General features: G+C 39.3%; 1 protein-coding gene across 3 annotated transcripts in view; it reads right to left on the minus strand.

Annotated features, from left to right (window-relative positions):
• Positions 1 to 22,675, minus strand: part of LOC145239330 (uncharacterized) — a 37,559-nt gene extending 14,884 nt beyond the window's left edge. The window contains exons 1-6 of one of the 3 annotated variants that reach the window (XM_080102638.1): positions 22,456 to 22,675; positions 22,048 to 22,180; positions 3,068 to 3,266; positions 2,167 to 2,245; positions 1,368 to 1,525; positions 945 to 1,000 (exon numbers count right to left, since the gene is read on the minus strand). In XM_080102638.1, the coding sequence (XP_079958764.1) occupies positions 945 to 1,000; positions 1,368 to 1,525; positions 2,167 to 2,245; positions 3,068 to 3,266; positions 22,048 to 22,180; positions 22,456 to 22,469 (639 nt within the window). In that variant the 5' untranslated portion in view covers positions 22,470 to 22,675. Of the gene's footprint in view, positions 1 to 944; positions 1,001 to 1,367; positions 1,529 to 2,166; positions 2,246 to 3,067; positions 3,267 to 14,786; positions 15,104 to 22,047; positions 22,181 to 22,455 lie in introns of those variants that run through there. The other 2 variants (XM_080102637.1, XM_080102639.1) reach the window with 2 other exon arrangements.
• Between the last annotated feature and the right edge of the window lie 540 nt (positions 22,676 to 23,215).

Genomic DNA, 23,215 nt, shown 5'->3' on the forward strand with positions numbered 1-23,215 from the left:
CTAGCGTTTTTGTGTGTATGTTTTTGTCAAAAATATGGGTGAATGGTAAAAACTGAAGGTTGCAGACTGCATTGCTTCTATAAGTTGCGTTTTTTATTAATATTTAAAAATGATTAAAGGATTCGTCGTGTTTTACTTCGGAAAAATAAAAGCAATCAGAATTAAAAGGAAAGAATTTATAACAGCAAAATCACATATAAAATTCAATTTGGACAATTTAAATATAACTTTGCCTTTGAACATGGACATATTTAACCCAAACAGTCCTACGCTTGCCGTTAAAACCAGCCCACATCAGTTTATGTTTTTGTTAAAACGTCAACAGAGAGCGTTGAAACGGTGGAAGCCATAGCTCTGAAACAATTCCGGTTTGACGAAGGCCCTCTATTGTGCGGCAGCATAGGCCGCGGAAGCCCATCAACGAGCATATGGATTGCAATACCAATGCTGCTGTAGCGCTTGCTTATGCCTGGATGGCTGTTGATTAAGTGGGTGCGCGGTATCGTCAATTGCACATATGTTGTGTGGGATTCGCTGGGCGGTTTGTTAAGCCGGAATTGCATGCGAGGAGTTCATATGGGTTTTTTTTCGCCACAGTGTTGTTTGTTTGTGGTTTTGTTTTGTGTGGAAACGGGTGGTGGGATAAATGCCGCAGCGTTGCAGCAGTTGGCTTTGAACTTCGATCAGTAAACAACTACGAAAAACTTGATCGCCAAGGTTAATGGCTGTTTACCACATGGATATCTCACTTTCGCTTGAATGTCTCAATATTTCTGGGCCAAAATCCTATACTTGTCAACAGTATTATGTCTACTAGAGGTTTTGGTGTAAAAAAGGAATGACAGTTTCCTTATGGATCCCCTTAGTGGTTAGGTTGTCTATTTAGTGGAGCGCTAATTGTGGATTACCCTCAATTTATTCAGAAGGCATTTTTTTCAGTTTACCTGTTCAAGGATGTTGGACGTACGAAGAGCGGAAGATGCGTCATCAGCGTGGGAATCTACAAAAACAAAATTAATTACAAAATATTTTGTTATTAAATACAAGCCACAGATTTTTCCAAGTCAAAAACCCTTTAGTGCAAATTTAAAAACCTTTTTCTGAAAAAAGTAAAAAACCGGTAATATGTGTAAATTCTAAACCTAAGCATATGTTTCGAATTCTGTTTTTATAGTTAGTCCAATAGCGACCCCATACCAACGTTCACTACCCCAGTTTCCCCAAACCGCTGACCCTAATCCAGATTTGAAACACGGCCCCTACGGCAAACCCAACTTAGCCACAGGCCTCCAGTTTAGCGAAATTCCGGCCCTGGGCTTGAGTTTTTAACACAACTAAAAACTAGTTTACTATAATCTGACTGGCACCTTTTAAGATGCCTTGATCCGACTGGTCTTGCGGTCGCAACGTGGTGTCGGATTGCTGTGATGCAGTGAATTGATTTCGAGAGCTGCTGTTGTTCTCCCTGTATGCTCCACTACCCTTGCTGTGCCCACTACTGCCAGTAGAGTGCCTGCCTTCGCTTCTGCTGTAAAAAAACGGGCAAAATCGCGTTAAAATGGACCCAGACAAGCGTGGGAAACAGGGATTTAGCCTTGCACGTGAAGTTGAAAAAGGTTAATTCAATTATCACGGCTCTTGTGCCCGAAAAATGGCTTTTCTTTGGACGGACACTGCTTGCAGAACATGGGTATCTCGCTGTGGGTGTGTTTTCAAAGCAGACAAATGATTTAGCGTACATGGGGGTGTGGCATAAAAGTGTCACGTTTTAACAACATTTGGCAGTAGCTAATGGCCAAAAGAATAATACTTTTGAATACACTAGCAACTGAAACAGGATGATTTAAAAGTGCAACTTTGAAACCATAGAACCGAGTTTGTATTTTTTTATTACCTAATACAATATACTCAATCTTTATTACAGCTCAAAAATGCTTGCTTAAATCTTGATTAATTTTCTGTGGTAAAACACCCAAAAAAAGATACATCAACCCTACGTTACACGAACCAGTCGGGGCAGTACAAGAAAACACAGCCATAACAACTTATACCCAGTCGAGGTTACAGAGCATAACAATTCAGGCACTTTCGAAAACAACAAAGTCACAGATGAGTGCACGAAAGGCCAGCTATCGAGTTGAGGCTCAAAGCAAACGTCAAGCCTACCTCTGCGAAGCTGAAAGGGACGAGTGAGAACGGCTGTGGGATTGGTGACCTCCGCTGGACGATTTATGATTTGTAGAACCTAACGACAAGAAATAGAGACAGGTTTATAATGAGAAATATATTGGGCGACTGAGTCCAGCCCATTAGAAGGGTGGCGTGTACAAACTGCGGCGACTGAAGATAACTACTTAATGTGAAGGCAATTTCGGTAAACAAGTTTTCGAGATGAAACGTTGTTTGGTCTGCACGCGGCGCGACGGGGTTACTCGGGGCCATCTTGCTACTGAAATCACAATCTAGGATCAGTTTAACTTAATGCGTGTTTACACATTTGCACTGCTTAGTATTGGTAGGACACAAAGTCCGTTTTATTAGTCGCTTACACCAACGGCTGGAAGCAATATATTGTGGCAAAACCACATGCCTTTCAGTCATAATGACTAATTGGAATAAATTTGCATATATCGAACATTCGTTATTTTACTGATGGTCAGGAAAATATTAGCTGGTTTCAACCGGCCCGTAGTGCGAAAATGACAAAACATAAATCCAAACAATCGTACACAAAAATATATTGCCACATAAGCCAACTTTTAAACTTATTTTTATTCCGACGTTTCGACGTCCTATACAGGTCGCCTTCATCAGGGTAAATAATGCTGATTGCGAGGCACATGGTAGACCTGCATTTCAACCATGGATGTATCAAGGATTCATTGTTATTTACCCTGATGACGGCGGCCTGTATATGACGTCGAAACGTCCGAATAATACTTGCCAGAAGAGCTATTCAAGCTAGATATTATGCCTGGCAGCAATAGCTTATATATTTTGAGACTTATACCTCTGAGTAAAAACAGCAACCAACCATCGAAAAGGGCACTAATGTCCATTGCCTTACCTTCATGCCTTGACTTTGACTTGTCGCTGCTGGAATGCTGACGGTGTGAAGACGAGCTACTCGAATGTTGATTGGTCGACGACGGGTTCCTCGACGTCCCATACCAGCTGTTCGGGTTGTGCCTGATGACGTTGCCCACAGCACTGACGTCACCAAGGACGTCTTGGATTGTGGTTGACAACGAATCTTGCCTGGAGACCTGTGAAAATAAAAAAATCTGTCAAATTTTTCAAAAAGTGATATCGTTTGGTCATTTTACCTGATACATTAATTTTGTTTAGTTTCTTTTTTTTGTTTTAAAAAACAAATGCAGCCATTACGCCTAAGGTCAGTGATATTTTTTTAACCAAGCAAAGCAGTTTTTATGCTTGTAAAATTAATGTGCCAAAGAAGAAGCTTTATTTTTCAACCTAATGGTAATCCAGAAAAAGTAGCTGAAGGCCTAATCTTTTCAAATTTTGATGCCTTAAAACGGTTAAATATCAATAAAAACTTTCAGAAACAAAGTAGCACTATTGTATTATACGACATATGCTTGTATGTGGGTTGCCAATTGAACAACAGTACATAAGTATATATGTCATGCGTTTGGTCAGTTGCAAATACACAGTCATAGCACTGAAGCTTTCTGTTCTTGCGCCCGACCACGCAGTGCGGTTGCGAATGCGTTGGCTGTGCTTGGACGTAAACGTGTAGGCAATTATGCTGTAACGATATATCCAGCGTATACAGATATCGAAAAGTCGCATGCTCAGTAACATGGTACTGCATGTAAGTATTAGTCACACACCAAGAAAACCAATAGGTGATTATGTTAAACTACCCAACGGTCCGTGCAGTATATTCACAAGCTTGCATAATACGCGCTTCCTACCAAGAGAACTGTATTTAAATCGCTTTAGTCAGGAAAAGGGTTGCAACGTCGTTAAGCCAGACTGGACACAGTGCAAGCCAAATGCCACAGGGCGATTTTTATCCACGAATATTTACCCTATATTCACAAATTAACATTTATGTGCAGTTCACAACAAGGGCATGATGATAAAACATCACGGGCACACGACATAATTACAAGCGCCTGGAACGCATAAAGTGCCTATTAAGTTAGACTGACGCAAAATAGGGGCACGATTAGGCAATTCCGGGGTCTAATTAAAACGCTTATGACAGAACGGAGCGCTTGGCCGTCGAATATTGGATGAAATTTGGGAGATCCTATATTCGGACCAAACTCGTGTTTGTCTATGCCTTTAAGGGGCTTGTTTGAGCACTTGAAAATATGGTAAGTAGTTTGAACTGGTTGTATGGGGCTATGCTCTAAAGTAGGTCTGACAAACTTAAGGATGGACAAAAGTTTAAAGTGCTCAGTAAATATGAAGAAAATTTGCTGGCAATCGCCACTACAGACTTATTTTTTCAGCAAAGAGCAAACTTCTGTACACCCTAACGCCAAAAAAGGTACCCATGTACAAATAATACCCATTTAGGTCGCCGGAATACCCTGAAGGCTTCACAAATTCCATATTAATAAGGCATTTTGATAACAAACGTAAGTTCGACGAATTATGCGACAACAATGTTTTTTAATCTGAAAAAATATTTTTTTAATCTAAAAATACACAGAAAAACAAGTTTTAGCCGAAAAACCTTCACCTCAGTTATCGCGAAGTTACGTAAGTTTTAACCCTCGAGTTTCAATACGCTTTCATCCATATACACATCCGTGTGACACAGGATAAATCAACAAGGGCTAGACATCGGTTTGTTTTCATTAGCAAGGAACAACAGACATTCCTAGGCCGCAGGGGCAAGAGTTGGGATCAAACGGCAAAATAATGGCAAGCGACTGAAGAGGGTGGTTTGGTCGGCATTTTAGGCGCGTTCCAAGCCGTACGAGGAACATCATCGTTTTTCTGACCTTGCTGGTAGCGCCCCAGGCTTAATGAGATGTTTTACTTTTGTCTGTCGGCACGCAAGCAAGCACGCCTGTAAGTCTCAAACTCAGGTGTGTCTTAATTTATGGTTCAGATAGAAGTCAAATGCGATTGAAAAAACTCCCAAAACAATGCATGCTTTCGGCACAGGAAAAGAGTTTGAATTTTTCCAAATTCTAACCATAGTTTTTTAAAGTTAAACAACACTTACTCTCAGAATTGAAAAATAACTCTCTAGAATTGAAAAAATCGGATGCACAAATTTCGCCAAATAATTAACCCTTTTTAATCTGGGTTAAAAGGTTCTACTTTGGACGCCGTAATTTGGAGGCAAAAGGTGCTTACACGCAAGTCCTAATTGTAATAGGTTTGGCGAGACACTCTTGTTGAAATGTAACAGATCAAAGCCCAGGTGATCCTCGAAAAATGTAAATCGTCGCTCGGTTGGTATTCACGGGTACTAAGCGCCGCAAAACAATTCTTCGTTCAGGGTACGCCTTAACCTACAGACGCCTACTATTGCTCTGTATTGAAGACATGAACTTTATCAATGCAGAAAGCGTATGGGGGTGTAGAAACAAAGCACAGCTGCTGCGGAAAGCCTTGGTTCGGCGCTAGCGGGCGGCTGAGTGAAGGCAACCTGTGCTTCGTCAAATCAAGTTCCGGCCTTAAACTTACGAGGCAAGTGGCTGTTTTGGGTTTAGTTGGTTATTGCAGTGCCCGAAATCTGTGGTTTCTCATCGGCGAGTGGGGAATAATGACAGCGCCTGACAAGACTTGATTGAGACACAAAGACCAGGGTTTTATGTTTAAGAAGTATTTTTGTGGCTGTCTTACAAACAAAACTCCTTGTACTTATTAGGATATATGGCGCCATTTAATAAAGTTATTTTTTTGCCTCCCACTGATCAGGCATAACTGGTATGCCTTTTACACAAAATTATAAACAACACTTACATACTTTTTCGCACTTTTTTATCAATCTTTTTTGTGACACAAGCGTTTATAAACGGGTGTAACTAGTGGGACCCCTTATATCACTGATGATGACATGAGCATTTGCCGAAACGTTTGAATAATAAAGCATATCGCTATTTACGTCGTGCTTGGGCCGGTATTTTCCTCATTAAACACTGATATAGTCCCAAAAAAATTGCAAAGCGTTTGTGGTGACATGCGAGTCATACAATCTAATACCCGTAGACTACATTAATAATTAAAATCTCGCGAGAACGGATGGATTATACGCAAAACGCCAAAAGCGGCGAAGAATTTGCGCAGCAGCTACGCAGAGGGCATATATAATTCACCAAGCAAGTTGACCACCACTGCTGATACTGCGAAAAACGAATGCTTCGCTGACGCGTCCACCCTGCCGGTGACGCATCAAAGGTGCGTGCGATTGACAAGCGCTAAGGGAATTCCCCTATGGTACCGTTGTTTACGAGTTTCCAGGCAATTTGATGACGTAACACGGCTGGACAACACGAAATGACGTTTGTGTGCTCGTACTGCGCATGGGATTGTTTATTAGTTGACACTACTGGTGCAATGTGTTACGGTGTTTGCACTTCGCTAGGTGTGTGATACTGTGATCAATACATAATTACTGGTGGTGTAAGAAAAGGGTGATGCACGCAACTGAAAAAACGGTAAAACTTATGCGGTAAATCTCGGGTAATCCAGACCCGTTTCGACCAAAAATTGTCTGGATTAGGCATAGATTCAAATTAACCGATGTCGCTTAGTTAAAGCCTTACCACATAACAAATCATTTGTACCTCAAGTTTTGCCTGAATTAGGCCAAGATCCAGAAGGAGAATTGACCGAGGTTTACCGTACTTAAATTAAACATCGAAACAAACGAAAATACTAAATTAGTCGGTTATTTCGGGCGTCACATGTGTACATAGCAATACAGTGACACGAAGCGGTATTAAAACCACTTTCCTTTAAACATATTTTAACGCTCTAAAACGGTAAATGCCACCTTAAAAGATAACCAACATCAATATGACAACCTTTACGACGAAACTGCTTACAAAGCGCAACTACTCAAGCAGTTAAAATTTTACAGCTTTCAAGGAATTCTAACACGGAAAAAAACCACGCAACACAACGAAACCAAATCCCGAATTGACGGCATTTAATGATTGCGGAAAAAACGCTGCCGCACCTCAAACACCGGACGCTAACGTCACAAACGTCTGGTAAACAAAGCTCTGTGACGTCACTAAGACTTATCGGGCCAAGAATCGCGTGGAAATTCTAGTCAGCGCCAGGCCTTGGAGGTGTATCGCTGTCTGAGGTAGGATAAATTCGATAATAGCTGCGCTTTTTTCTGAACTCGAAATTTAGCTCTACAGGTTGCGCTAAAAGTGAATCCGACGAGATGTCATCTTTACATTTGTGTGATTTTCTGTAATATGGTGTAAAGAAAATCACAATAAATGGTCTCTGCAATATGGTGTAAAGAAAACCATAACAAATGGTGTAAAGAAAACAAAATAAATGGTCTCTGCAATATGGTGTAAAGAAAACCACAAAAATTTTCTCAGCAAAATGGTGTAAAGAAAACCACAATAAATGGTCTCTGAAATATGGTGCAAAGAAAACCACAATAAAACATCAGGTTTTTGTCTGGTAATGGTTAAAATTAAATGGCACAAACTATCACACAAAAAGTACTCCATTTGTATTCCATTACTTACACATACCATTTCTTCTTGTGTGCAATCAAAGTAACTTTAAAAGGACAAAAAAGAGGTCCAAACAATTCACATCATCAATGTAACGAAATTGAATGCAAGTATGACAATAAGCCTACAAACACGCGCACTTTTTATCAGAAAATCGCCAACCAATACAAAATCACTATCCGTAGATAGAACTAACAGATAGGCTATACAAAATTTTATCATGTGAAGTTTATACATCGTTACGTAGATGACCCTGTATACTGCTGTGTGGCAGCGATGAAATCACCGATCCTGGACATAAACCAATATTTTTTTGAGGATTTACTCAAAATCTTGACGTTATTTGTGGGCCATCTTACCAATGACATTTTATCGCCAGGGAGGCTGATGTGTTGAAATCACCGGCCAAGAATAAAAATTTATTTTATTTTACATTTAAACGTACCAAAAATACATGCAGTCTGACTATGATATTGATCCGTTAGCACTGAGGTTTCCATCGGTGTGGCACAAACCACTGGTGACATTTTCACATTTTGTTTTCATCGGCAAGATTACTAAATTTAGATATTTTATCCAAGTCCAAATCCGGCATTAAATATAAATGCTTTCGCGTCTTAGGCTTGAAATGGTTGGGAAACGTGGCCTTAATATAATACACAAAAAATATAGTTGTGTATTGCTGGTAAGGCATTATTTATCAGTCATCAAAATTCATTTTTACTTCGTTATTCTCACACTGCTACATGTTATCGTGCCATCCCGCAATGACCTTTGGCGAATCTCGTATTCTCGTCACGTTCCGCTGAGCAGGCACGCTGACGTCACAAGTCAATCAATAGTCTCGTGCCAGCCTCGGTTTAATTACCACTTTCCTTGCGAATGTCCTAAACACGAATAAGTGTGTATCTAAAGATTGGCCTTCGGGCGGCTGCGTTTCTGGGAACCGAGTGACGTGGGAGATATATTCTCCGCCGACGAAATTGTGGAAATAAACAACAAACGGTTTTAAGCGTTGCTGATTGGTTGATACACATTTACGTTCACACGGGTGGGGACAATTGAGAACAGGCAAATTGATGTATCACTGAAACGAGGTAATGCTTCGGGTTTTGTTATCTTAGCTACTCGTGTGCAAATTGCCCTTTGTATATTTTCCATTTAGTTTATACAGTTTTTGTATAATAGTGGGGAGTTAATGTATAGAATGGTGTTATTGGTGGTTAATTCGACCATATTTAACCACTTACTACCTATTTTTCAATATTTCACCCAAAAAAGACTGAACAAAAGTGAAACATTTTACAAACCATTTTCGCACCTGCAAAAAAATTAAACCAAGCTTACAATCAAAAAGAAAAACACAGCAACAGAGGCGACAAGACCTCTGCTAATTACGTTAAGACATTTAAACGATATAAATAGCCGCAATGGGCAGTGCATTAGCCGAGTCTTTAATCCACGCAAGCGGTTGAGCAAATTTGGGTGCTGTAACAGGGAATCGCAACAAATTGATTGAAAGTGGAAATAGCTAGGGTCTATAGCGGATGTGGTTCAAATAATAGGAAATTCATTTCCATTCAAATTCTCTGATTGACATTACGTAACAACAACTTGGTTCTAAATTTATTGACATAAATGGGTTTCCACCCGAAATTGCAGGTTAATACGAAATTGGATCTAAAATGTTCATTGTTTTAGTTTCACTGTTTAACACTGCACAGGCGTAGACACAAATCCGCCAGGACAAATAAATATTTCTTTTAAACCGGTAGTGAACTGCCTTAAAATAAAAATTGAGGGATCGTCGTAAAACCGAAATAAAAAAGGCTTGCCGATAACCTATGTTTAAAACAGTTTCGGCAAACGGATATTAAGACTGGATAATAGATGCTTACATAATGCATCTTACCAAGCGGCATGAATTTGCAAATGAAATCAACCTGTTTTAATCATGGCGACTTAGATCGTGTCTAAGTATTTGAATCGTTTCTTAAAATAGCGATTGCGCAACGACCATTGAAAAATCTTAACACGCGAAGCAAATGAACGCGATACCTTATTTGGGACTTGTGTAATGGAGACCAGATTGAGACATTTGAACAAACAGAAGTTGCACACATCTAGGCAACACAGGGCAATTTCCAGGGCGAATAATTAAAGAACAATAGAGAGATAACGTACTTTCGTTGGCGGGTAATCCCCCTGCGGCCATTGTTCGAGTAACAACGGTGAGTTGTTGTCACCGGTTTGAACGTAAACACATTGGAAACTGTGTCAATGGAAATTTGACAAGCTACACGTTTGATCGCTTTAAGGCTGCGATAAAGTGGACAGCTTGAACCGGTGATGTTACTTAACAGATATATAAGTGCTGCGTCTCTTACTGCAAATAAGAGGGGCAACAGCGTGTATTGAGCAGAAAAAATTACAAAGCATTATGCCAATAGAGTTTTCCTAACAGTTGTTACTCACAATTGCCCAGCAAAAATCGTTAGTACATTTGCCCTGCACCCTTATTAACCAAACTCTGCAATAGGTTCGTTTAAGTTTTACCAAATTCGGAGAAAATTGTTTCTTCGCACAGTAAAGTTTACAATTACCATTTAAACAAATCGTCCCGGTTCGCTGTTTTGGGGAATACCGGCCAAAAGTTCCCGTAGTAAAATCGCCTTCGGAATTCCCTAGGAAAAGGAAACTAGAACTTTACAGTTCAAAAAAGTCAAGTAGGAAACAAAGAAACACCCACAGTGCCATTTTGCATTGGAAACCAACCGTTACTGCCTTTGGTACACAAAGTCCTAATCCCTCGAGGTATGCAATTACCACACTCAGCAGAAAAAAGATTAAACTCATGATAAATGTTCATTCGAAACCGGATCAGCGCGGCACATTAATCTAACGTTTTGACACAGTTTATAACAATCACATGAAACCTGTTTATGATAGCACATCCATCCGACACATTGTTACAATTTTTTACACTGAATCTGTCCACCAGTAATGAGCACACTGTATAATAATTAACACGAAATTAAATACAAGCTTCTATTATACTATTTAAATGACGGTGACCATTAAACCAAACAAACTGTTTGGAGTCTTAAGCACTTTCTTATTCATATACATTACTGTTAAATTAGACTGGAGTACAAACGTCCTATTATACGTTTAAGGACATGGCATTTAAATCTTGGTTTCATATTTGCACACATGTTTGTACACACGTCGCTGAAACATTCAGGTACATAATTAAGTTTTGCGCCGAAGGCTACTCGACCAGCTGTGTGTGTAGAGCCTCGTTGCCCAGATATCTCTATTTGGCGTCTGACATGAAACTGCTGGTCTTGACTTCTAGGAGAATCGAACCGACCTCTGTCGTCAACACCATTTACACAAAGCTAATCAACCGTGACGGGAATGATAAGGGACCGAGGGCAGAATGTGCGTCACTGCGGTTGGCTTGTGGCATTGGAAAATTAATTGAACAGGTAAGTAGGGCTTGGGAACCAAAAATTCTTTGACGGGCGAGGAATTTTGAATTTTTGTGTATTTACGCCCCTTGTTTGCAACGGCTTTAGCGAGCTTTACATTATAAATTTACTTGTCAAAGTGTCATTTGTAACTGGTATGGCTTTTGTTTTAGTAAATAAATAAGCTTTTTTCATAAATGAGACATTTTATCAAAACTTGCTATTCTATTACTATATGTCTGATCTTACTGTCATTTTGGGGTTCTTGGGGTGATCTTACTGTCAAGTCAAGGTTTGGTGCTTTTTAAAAAAAACGCTTTTCGGGACCTTCTTAAAAGCAAAATGTTGGCATAAAATAGAAAAATACTTGTTTGTGAAACAAATATAAACTGATACACAGGTAAACGAGACCTTGGGCCCTCAAAAGTCATATTAGAAGCGTTGTCAGACGATACTCAAAGCCATAAACCGGTTAGCGAAAATTTCAAGAGCGGGTAATAAACTTTGACGGGTAGGTTTGGTCAACGAACAAACACATTTCCAATCACTTTACGATCAAATTGGTAGGAAATTAAGAGGACAGTGTTCCACGCCTGACTATAGGCAGTGTTTTTGGCATTAAGACTGCTGCGGAATACATGACAAACGTAAAACTACTACAAGAACATCTTCTACATGGGTTGGTATAATGTCATTCATGGCATATTTGTATTTTATATGTTTCCTACAGCACCTCTCTAAATGCAGTATTAAACATAGACAAAATTCTTTTTCGTGTATGTCTCCATACGAATAGCAAAGATCTATGCAAAAACGGAGGTGGTAACAAAATAACAGTGTTATACAGAGAAGCAATGGTTGTTAACAAAATATGGTCTAGATTCGGAGTGTATAGAAACTTAAGACTTAAGAACTGTGGTTAAAGCCCTTATCCCATTCTTCTAATCCACGCAAATTGAAGGCAGGACGGCAGATTCCACTTAAGCAACGCAACATATTTCTCATTACACATGATGTCATATCCTAAAGCGAGAGGATTAAATTTCCCGACAAGATTTCGTATTAAACGGAAAACGATGTCGACACATATACCAACGTTATATCTCAAAATCTGTGCTTAAGAGCCGTCTTTACATAAGATTATCATAAGACTTAATGTATTGAATTCTTTTACCAAAACATTACAGAAAAAAATTACAGCTTTTTTTCTACACATACAGCGTCGCACGCAACAGACAAAACGAACAACGACGTCATGGCAATGAAACACATCCCACAATTGGCCTTTATGACGTCATTTATGACCCAAGTACCTCCGCGGGGTTGCCGGTTAGTAATTTGTGGCAGCAAAAGTTGAGGCAAAGTGTAGGCGTTTTTTTCCCAAATTGGAAAAGCTTTGGCCTTTTTTCGAAGATTGACATTTTCATGAGAAACGGCTGAATGACAATTCAACAACTATATCCTGTGCACAGAAAGTTCATGTCTATATTGCCATGAATATACTGGGAGGACGAGCCCTTGTAGCAATTAAATGCAAGGCTATAGAATTGCTATTATTGCAAAGCAGTTGTTACATAAGCCTGGGGGTAACACGTTATGAAGAACATCCGCTCAATAGGTGAATCTAAGGAAACGAATCGCTATAATGACAAATCCATATGTTCCCTCGCCCCGTATGAACTCTATGTTCAACAACAGGAGCAAATGCGCCTAGCCAATTTACTGGCACGCGTTATAAAATGAATCCCGAATACGTGATGAAACACACGGAAATGGTTAAAAAAAACAAATAGGTCACATGTATTACTCTGAAATTTTAAACGCATCGTTGCAGCGACATCCTCCATTTTTACACTTAACTGGTCAAAATCAGTGTTTTTCTTTTGAGACCACACATTAAGAGCTTCAATCGTTGCGAAATGCAAAGTTGCCAAACAGACAGTAGTCTGTGTCTGTGAGGGATGATAAAAAGCCTAAGTGACGTCCGGAATTTGGGTGTAAATGTTTGGCATACCGCGCACACACAGTCATTATTAAGTCTCAACTTTTAGCCAGGCCGGCGCTTGGAATCTAATGGTTGCGCTTTCAGATTCCGGGTTTCGATTGAAGCAGAGCAAAGGCGAGTTTGTTCGGTTTCGTATTCGAAACAACAAGTTGTGTTTGGCATTTGCCCCAGGGCATTGTAACTTTTGCATTCGGTTGCAGCATTGCAAAATGGCTGGCATTGTGTTAAAGTAGATAAACTACTAATATTGATAGCCACCCCCAATTTCGTATGCAAACAAAGGGATTCCTTTACAGTTGTTGAGTTTTATCATTCAAATATGTCTGTTCTAATTGACATCTCAAATTTGAGTGGCAAAAAATGACCACAATAATCTTTGCCCACAATTTTACATGCAAAGGTGGTAATTATATTTTGTTTAGAAGTTCTAGTCGTCCAAACAGTTTTGTTATAAATACTGTGACAAATTGAAACTGCACCACAAGCCAACAATCTTTTAAAGCATTCAAAACTAAACAAGATTGGAGCATGACACGGTATGTGGTGGCACTTATGTGTGATGACTGACGAGAAATTGAGGAATTATTGCACTGGTCTGTTAAACGACGAACCTGGTACGTGACAAACTTAAACTAAATAGTAATACGATACAGCTGTATTGAATTGACAGGTCTCGCACCACTATGCAAAGGCACGGCGAAATAAACAAAGTGGTAATGATTAAGTGGCTAACCATAACTGATATAGCTTTTATAGCCAATGAATTTTGCGTATCATATTCCTAGTCAGGTCGTCTACATTAGGGTAAACTCCAATAAAACTTATAATAGAGTTAGAATCAAACAATTTTATGTACGTATTTTGGCATAAAATAAGAATACATTTACAAGCGTCAATGGCTTCTGATATGTGGGAACACGGTCACAAACAACTCAAATTCGTCAAACACGCGGAAACAAAACATCGAACAGGATAACAGCCCATTCACACCAGTACTTCCCATTATCTATTAGCACAAAACGTTCTGCATTAGGAGGGTATTGTGGCACACTGCTGGAATATACTGGGATGATCGATGGACTGGCGTATGTCGCAAAGTGTCGGTCTTTCACGCCTCGAAAGGACTTCTGCACTGCCATATGCCCAGTAACGTGATTTTCATGACACGCATAGAATCACGATTAAACCGACTTCTATGTATTTTTGGCTTCTTTCCTTTTAAAGATGCTGCCCCAAAAGAATAGGCTTAAATAGCAATCCGGTATTAAATAAATAGCTATTATTTTTGGCTTCGTACAAATAAACTGCAGTATTATTTACAATTGAGGTCATTTTGAAGTAGTATACTTCGCACAGGGGATTTATGGTACTGCTGTTCTCCTAACAAACAATAAGAGCGTAGTTTTTATACAAGGTTACACGGCTCTATTTGTTTTCTACGGTCTGCTCACCAAATAGTACAAGTTTCCTATTTTAAACCATCCAGTAAAACGGGTCGCGCTAAACTGTGCAAGGCAAGATAAGTCCAACTATACTAGCTGCCTGTTCAACACCACCATTTCACATTGTAATACAACTGTAACAACTGTCCAATTCATTTTGCCTCACCTGATAATGTTGATAACCTCTACCATTCCACATCATCATGATTCTCTGTCTTCTGAACGGAAGAACTAATCCAAACTGCTGCTACAGTCCATTGTATGTGACACACACAAGCTGGTAGCTGTTTCTGCTATTGTTTTTTCCCTAGAATAGCGCCAGTGCCGTGTTAAAGTGGCGGGCCGTTTCGTTGCTTCCCCTACGCCCATAGAAACGCAAATGACTCAGTCTCGCTCCATGCGCTCGTCGCTCTCCTGCGCTCGAACTTCCCACAAAAAGTAGAGAAAGTGCCCGTGCGGCAAGCTTAGTCGAATATTCAGCACGTACGTCGATGAATAACGAACAAACGAACGCGCTGTTTTAGCCCCGGACGCGAAAAGGGCCCCAAAACAGGTACAGTTACTCGAGATGCTATTTCAGGCAAAACTGCGTCAGCGCGCAACATTCGGAACCGGCTGTTTCCTTTCCCATATGGGGGAATTCCCCCGCCACCGCGTACGTGAACTGTCTCGCTTTTCGTCGGTGACGCGTCGTGGACAGACAGCGGCTTGTGGTGTGTTTTTGTTGTTGTCTAGGGTTCGTTACCACATCGCCCGGAAGGACTGCCATAGGGTTAAAGTGTTAAGCCTCTAAATTGCGTTTTTCAATACAGATATACTTCTCCGTGATAGCAAACACACTCTGAGCAGTGGTTTAAGCGTTCACCTACTGTGCTACAAATACACCCACATGCATTTCAACATAAGTTATACACAACCTAATACACGTACAACATTTCCATTTGAGATCCCATTATTATGTTTTCTGGCTAGACGGTAAGTCTTCGACGAAGGGGTTGCGCGGGTCGCCTAAAACAACAACCTTTTACCCTTCGCCTGCCAGTTAGTGAACATGAAAAAGGCAACGACAGACCAGATATCAGCTTGTGGCTTGTGGGGAAAAGGCCGCCAACAAACAATAGCTGATGACGCTCGCAACGAGTTGACGACCGGGGTTCGCAAACACAACTAAGACCAAAGTGCCTTTTCTCATAAGTTAAACCCAGCCTGGATTTCCAAGGACATTACGATAACACTTCGGCATGAAAATTGCAAGTTTGCGCAGAAACTAGGAGCGTCGCTGTGATTAATGGACTTTTTGGTAACTCATTGACATGGTTGTTTGGCCTGGAGGTGGGATGTACACAGACAGTAGGTGAAAGACAACAAAACAAAACACGAGGTACTGAATGACACAGCAGTACCACTGTTTGTTATTGTTTGTAAATAGTCAGCATGTAAATTGGGGTACCACAGGGTTCAAAATGCCTATTCAATAGGAAAACATAACAAAACGACTGTGATATATAAGGACAGAATGTTGGCCTTTTCTGTGCCTTTTTAGGCAACCTTGACCTTCTAGAAATCAATTCACCTTGAAACGCACGACAAATCTATTCATAGTCAGTCACTCAATAAAACACAACAAGCGAAAAAAGATATTCGGTTCCGGTTTGGAGCTGTTGGGACTTATAGGGATTATAACCCAACTGATTCCAGTAAATTTGTCAGGCGAACGGTTTTGATGTGGCGAACGCGCACCAGAACCGGTTTGGCCGCTAATTCGTTAATCGTCCCATAACCGGAAAGAGAAACCAAGATTTAATTGCCTGAGCATATAATACCACCGACCCGTAAATCCAAATACAGCACGGTATACGCTTAAAGTTTAAATTTTGAAATGTTTAAAAGGCCACTTTTTGCGACTTTTGACAAAACTGTAATGAAGAACACGGTTTCCTAAGCACTTAACTAAACTAGATGGGTCAACTAATTTATTGTTTGGGTCAGTAGAGTGTGCGGAAAAGCTGTGTGCAACGAACAATAATGCACATTGTCAAAAACGGAAGACCTATCAGCGCTTGCAGTGTGATGGCGGAAAAGTCAGGAGGCCAAAGCGGAAAAGCTGTTAACTGCTGAAAAGGTGTAATGCGAACAATGCTTTGTCGGCTTTTGTGATGACAACTGAAAATGGACCACGCCATGCAAATCAAAATTGTGAGTTAATTGGGGTCTGTATCGCTTGTTGAAACAATATATCGACACATTTTTACGAAAATATAACCAAGGTGGTTTTAATTTTTTCATAAAAAACTTATTTATCAACTGAGAATCAATAGAGTAAGCAGTGTCTGACCATCTGACAATCACTGTTTTGTGAAAATTGAATGCAGAATATGGAAACACGCTTCCCCCTCAAAAATCAGTAGAAGTAAAAACTAAAAAAAATCGCCCAAAATTGACTTCGTCAGTTTCAGCTAAAGCTTAAAGTAAAACAATAATAAGAATATTTTTTCCCAGCATAATATTTTCGCATGTTTTACAAATTATGTCGTAGGGGCACGCGTACTTGGGTCGCATGCCAACACTCTTTAAGACAAAGAATGGTGGCTTTCTGATATACTACCATTTTATATATTCTAACGATATTTACCAATTTACTATACACATCGTTTGATCTACACATATGATTGTTTTTGTAAACAAAAACGAATGGGTCCCCACACGCGTTTTTGTGCGGATTTACGGTAAACAAATGTTGCGGTGATTTTTAAGGACAAATTTTTAGAATGCATTAAACCAACAATAAAAAAATTTTGTTCGTATTCTTTTTGCACTATTATTGTCATATAATTACAAAAACTTTAAAAAAGAACAAAAAAATAATTTCAATTGATTCTCTTGCTTTGACCCAGATATTGTGGTCCAAGGTCAGGTTTCAAACACATTTTTTTTCTAGAAAGCTGTAACAGTTGTGTTACAGACACTTTAAATTAAAAAGCGATTTGCTACAAGTGTATACATAACAAATTGTTTTTCATTTAACTTTGTTTCGCAAAACGAGTACCATTGACCTGTAGTAACCTCTCAGGGTGCACACGCCAAACGACTGTTTGACCTTTTGACACCGTTTTCAATAGCACGCAGTCCTTGGTGTTCAACAACACCGTTTAACCTAATTTATACATGCCTTGAGTATTGATTCCTAAATCGATTGCAAAAAAACGCTACGTTATGACGAAAGAAAGTTCTGAACTGTGTTAGTGATACCTACTAGTTGACCTTAAGTAACCCGTGGTCATGCGGCGGCCAACCTGACAACGAGCATTTAAAAAAACATTTATCTTGCAAAAATGTCAAGTTTATTTTTTCATCTTTATTTTTATTAACAAAGTTTTGCTTGACATATACGAAACCGAAGCACGCTTATTAGGTTTAAATCACGTCATAGGTGTGAAACCTTTGCCAAAACTGAAAATGTGAGTGATAACTTAATAAAACGAAATAGCATTGCTGTGCAAAACAGCTGATTTCTAATCACCGAAACGACGTGTCATAAAACGTCTGTCCGACGTCAAGCTGAGCCCTCCTGCTATCGTAAACCAATGAGTTACTCTCTTGGGACTTCTGCCTACAGTGTCTTTCTTGACCAAACGAGCGTTAGACACATTTACGTTTCGGGGGCCTGTGGGTGAACCGCTGGGTCAATCGGGGTCAAACTTCTGGAGGATCAAGTTTAGATTAATAACTAACATGAGTCCAAATTTAAATACATTAGAAGCACTCTTTCTTTACCACATGAGCGATAAAAACCAGCGTTAAAAATTTACGTTTCGGGGGCCTGTGGGTGAACCGCTGGGTAATGTGGGGTCAAACTTCAGGTGGACCAAGTTTGGATTAATATCTAACATATGTCCAAATTTCAATAAATTTAAAGCACTCTTTCTTTACCAAACGAGCGTTACAAACCAGCGTTAGACAGAAAAAAGAAAAAAAAATACGGACAAAAACAATATGTGTCCCCTTCAGGGAAGGGGACCCATAATAAGTTGCGGCGAAGGCCGGAGGCGCCAGTACGACCAACTGGGTCAAACAAGGCGCTTGTCGTGCATTCTTATGACGTCATAAGTTCGTGTAAATGGAAGTGATAGTTGTGTTGGTAGCGTTGGGACACACAATACCATCGTGTACACGACTCCACAATTGTAGCAAAGTGTACAGCAGTTTTGGGTATTGTGAGGGAGTCCACAAATGTATTTAATGGGATTGCTAGTTTTTCAAGGTTTTAAAGACAGTGTGTCAAGGTATATAAGGATGTTTTTTTACCGCTGAAAAATGAAACACGTACATTCGTACACATAAGACTTTTTTACACAACACACTGCTAAGGAACTGTAAGGATCCAAAAAAATATTTTCGACCTAAAAAATGGGAAAAGAGCAAACCATTGCGCATACGAGACCGATAATTTAACACCAATGCTACCAAAAAAATCTTACTCCTTTTCACTAATGCAATAATAAAGTATAATGTACACAATACAAGTTCATAGAAATATTTTGTGGAAAGTCTCATGGCACATGTATTATTAGCACAAATTAATCAAGAGACTTGGATAACACTTGCAATCAATCTCTCAAACGTACCAGAACAAAAAATCCATATAAACAAATAATTGCATATCAATGACTTCATACAATTGTCGCTATTCATTACACGACATTTATCGGTAACTAACGTAGGTAATGTTTGGTTTTGATAACAGTAAATGCACTGACGTGAATAAAGACGCCATAGCAAACCGCGAGTCCCTTGAGCATGCCAACACTTTTCGCTACATCTAGATACACACCGGCGCTATCCCCTGAGGTACACATGAAACGGCAGCAAACGGGTGATTGACGATGGATGACGCGGCATTGGCCATGCGAAGCTCATTAGAAACAATTTGTTACCCACTGAGAGAGAGGTTGAACACCTAGTTCTCCACGCGCTTGTGTACCGCGGCGCCTCTACACGCTGTCCCCCGCGCCGACTTGGTGGCAAATGCAAAGGCGGCACTTTGATGGTGTGCAACTGGGCAACTGGTAGAATATGATACACACACACTAGGCGGGTTAAAGTAATTAGCAGCTGTGTGGCGAAGATTGGTAAATCTCCTTATAGGTGGTAAACACTGTGGAAAGGCAAACGGCTTCGCACCAAAAATTACACAGTCACTGATTGGTAAAAGTTCACGCGACCCCTTGACGTCACAATTTTGACTATTGCGTCACCAGTAGTGCACAGGTGACAAATTAATAACAGAGTACATAGTCAAGATAAATGCGCCACCGGTTGTGCATTGTTTTTTCCTTCCGGTTTCATGCAAAGTCACTAATGTTTTCACTTCCGTTTTTGGGGTGCAATTTTAAAAATAAAAACGATGACGGTGCAGCAAACAAGTTATAACGTCATATCACCAACCGGTTGCAAACAAGTCTTATGACAGCTCTACGGGTAAACAGGGTTTGTGTGCATTATGCGTTGTTTGCCAGGAAAGCTGCATAAAACAAAGCACAACTGTCAAACCGCATGTTGTTGATACAAGCAAACGCGGCAACGGAGACGAGAGCACTTGAGGGAAGAACTAAACAACACAAATCGGGTATTCAACTCGCCGAACATGTTTTCACAGGCAACAACCTGAAACGCTGTTTAACAGGGATTGGTAGCGCATTGCAAGGCGTGTCAACGGGCACGTCCGTCACGCAGATACTTAGCAGTTGCCTATTGCATCAATTATACACAAACATTAACATGCGACACTGCTGTTTAGTCAGCTAGCGACCAACGGCCAGCGCATGTAAAGGTACATGTAACATGCGCACTGTTGACTGTAGCTAAACTTAACTAATGCTGTGTCAAATATTTGTTGGGTTATTCTAAAACAACACTCACGTACTTAATATTTGTAAATTTTACCATCAAATGTATAACTAAAAATTTAAGACTACAAATTAGTCGATAAAAAGTACCACTGAAAAAGCAACTGAATTTAATCGAACACCCTTGTAGGCAACACACAAATAGCTACTTATTCAAATTTCATTTTAAATTAAATACATATTTTTTAAGTAACTTTAAAAAGATTATTGGTAATTTTTTGGTAATTAATAGGCACAGAGGGTGTGTGTAAGGTGAACTGCACTGCAACATATTTGCATTTGTTAGTTGTCAAACAACTTGAGTCAACAGCAAGTGAACAGTGACATGACAGGGTTGATCAGCTATCCGGATATCAATGCCTAATATATACACTTCAGTGAAAAAACCCTGTGATCATGTTATGCCGGCAAGCAATTTATGTCACGACTGTGATGTTATACCAGTACACAGGGCGCACTTAAATGCTTTTCTGAAATGGTGAAATTACACCGAAAAGCAAATGTGAATAATTTCCTACATATATTTGTCACATTGAAAGTTTTCAGAAAGGCAATGTTAAATAAAATAAAACTTTTCAATTCGAAAATTTTTTTTAGTGTTGCGATACTACTTTAATGGGATAGACATAAAGGTAAAATGCCCAAGGCAACCACAACAGGAGGAGAACTGACAGTGTACTTTGGAGCAGAACAAAGTTAAAACTGTTACCCTGTGATAACTCAATGCACTCATTGTACGCCAAGCAACAGTGTAATGTAGACAAGAGCTTCACAGGTTGAAAAACACAAGCCATAAGGACTCCACAGTGCAAACAATTGTATTGATTGGCAACAGGATGTCAGCTGACCCAAGCGCAAAGCACAAGCAAAGCGTTGGAAATAAAGTGTAATTCCAAAGTGCTACTAATCTGTACTTTAATACCAGTATTGAGTTTTTCTGTCAATGGCTTGAGTAGGGATTTAAAGGAGATATGCATACCAATACTGTATAGGTTGCTAAGCACCATCTAAAACACAAGTTTATGAGCTAGCACCGACAGGTATTGTACCCTAAAGGCATTTTCCAAGCATATGTTCCACCTACAGCTGGTTTCGTGACAGCACCAACCACACCAACGCATGACAAATTATAATTAAGTATTGTTTCTCAACTTTTTGCTACTGACTTTTGACAAACAAACCAGAATAAAACATATATATATTGTCCCTGAATACACTATTAAAAAGTTTTTTGTAAAATTTAGTGTACATTTGGCAAACTCACACCAAATAAACATGAATACATCCATTTAACATACAAACAAAAACAGCTACCAAGTCAAAATTTCAATTAACCAATACATACAACATGTTCAGATTAAATAAAAATCATGTAAACAAACTTGTTGTATGGAAAACCAAACAACTGATATAGGATAGAAAGAAATCTGCAGTCCACAGAGGGATGTAAGAAAAGTGCTTTAAATTTTAACAGCATGTTTGATGTTTTCTCCCACCAAACATTTTGTTTAACAAGCTTACCACTCTTAAAGGTTCTGGAAAAGATGGAAGGTCTTCATTGGCCCTACTGGCATTCTGTTCCATTTGTCGTCGCCTGTCACGCTGTCGTTGCCTATCTTCACTAATGGTTGATGAAGGCATACTGCTCCTATAGCTGAAATATATGGGGAATTTATTTAAGACTTTCAATTATTATACAAGCTCCTTGGCTTGTACATGATTTAATGCTTGACTGTGAATAACAAACTTTTTAAGCAGCCTTACAAGTCACATTACTTGCACAAACAAAGGAAATTACTAAATTACTTCCACACCCTTTTAGTTGTATCCAATATGAAACACAAGCTTTATTAATATCCCTGCTAAGTTCTATTATTATCCGCTGAACAAGCAGCTGGAAATATGTTTGGCATGATCCAATTAGCTCACCTTGTATTAGCCATTAGCAGTGGTGCTGTGGAATGAACAAGGCTGGAATCCCAACAGCTGGTTGCACACGATGTGGGTTATACATACACCACACAATTTGTCGCTTCTTAAGCAGTTTGTATGACACAGAGTTTCATCTTGAGAGTGTGTCCTATTGGTTACTGACACTCTTGACAACACTAACATGAATTTTCCTGCTTTGTAAGAAAAAATATATATAAAAACCCTCTTTTCGAATTTAAACACATATTCACAAGTACAGTTGCAGAAAACCACAATAGAGAAGGTTGACAACATTAAATGCACCCACAGCAGAATTGCACATGGCATTTGACGGTAATTTCAAAAGGTGTTGTTCTTTTCAAAGTTTGGAACAGTTTTTGGGTAAAAATGAAATGCAACTTTATGGAAAAGTTTACCATTTTTTTTTATTGTTTAGACTTCACATAACTACATTTTAGGTGTTGGAAAATAAACTTCATTAACGTCAAAATGTTCGAAAGGTGTGTAATTGCCAGACAAAGCATTCCACCTAGTTTAACAAGGAAACAGACAGGATCAAATACAAAATTGAACAACTTTAAGCTAACATGGCAACTAACAGCAAATTTTTGCTTCTTTTGAAAATGTTACCAATATTTACACAAAGAAAATGACATATACATCATTACTGGCTAGTTTAGATCATATTCCACTGCACATTTTAAGCAGTTTTGAATACAAAATGATAATTACATAAACTATAACGTGGTTATGATCT

The sequence above is a fragment of the Phallusia mammillata genome, chromosome 7, assembly GCF_965637545.1.
Source record: "Phallusia mammillata chromosome 7, kaPhaMamm4.hap1.1, whole genome shotgun sequence".
In the NCBI taxonomy this organism is placed as follows: Eukaryota; Metazoa; Chordata; class Ascidiacea; order Phlebobranchia; family Ascidiidae; genus Phallusia; species Phallusia mammillata.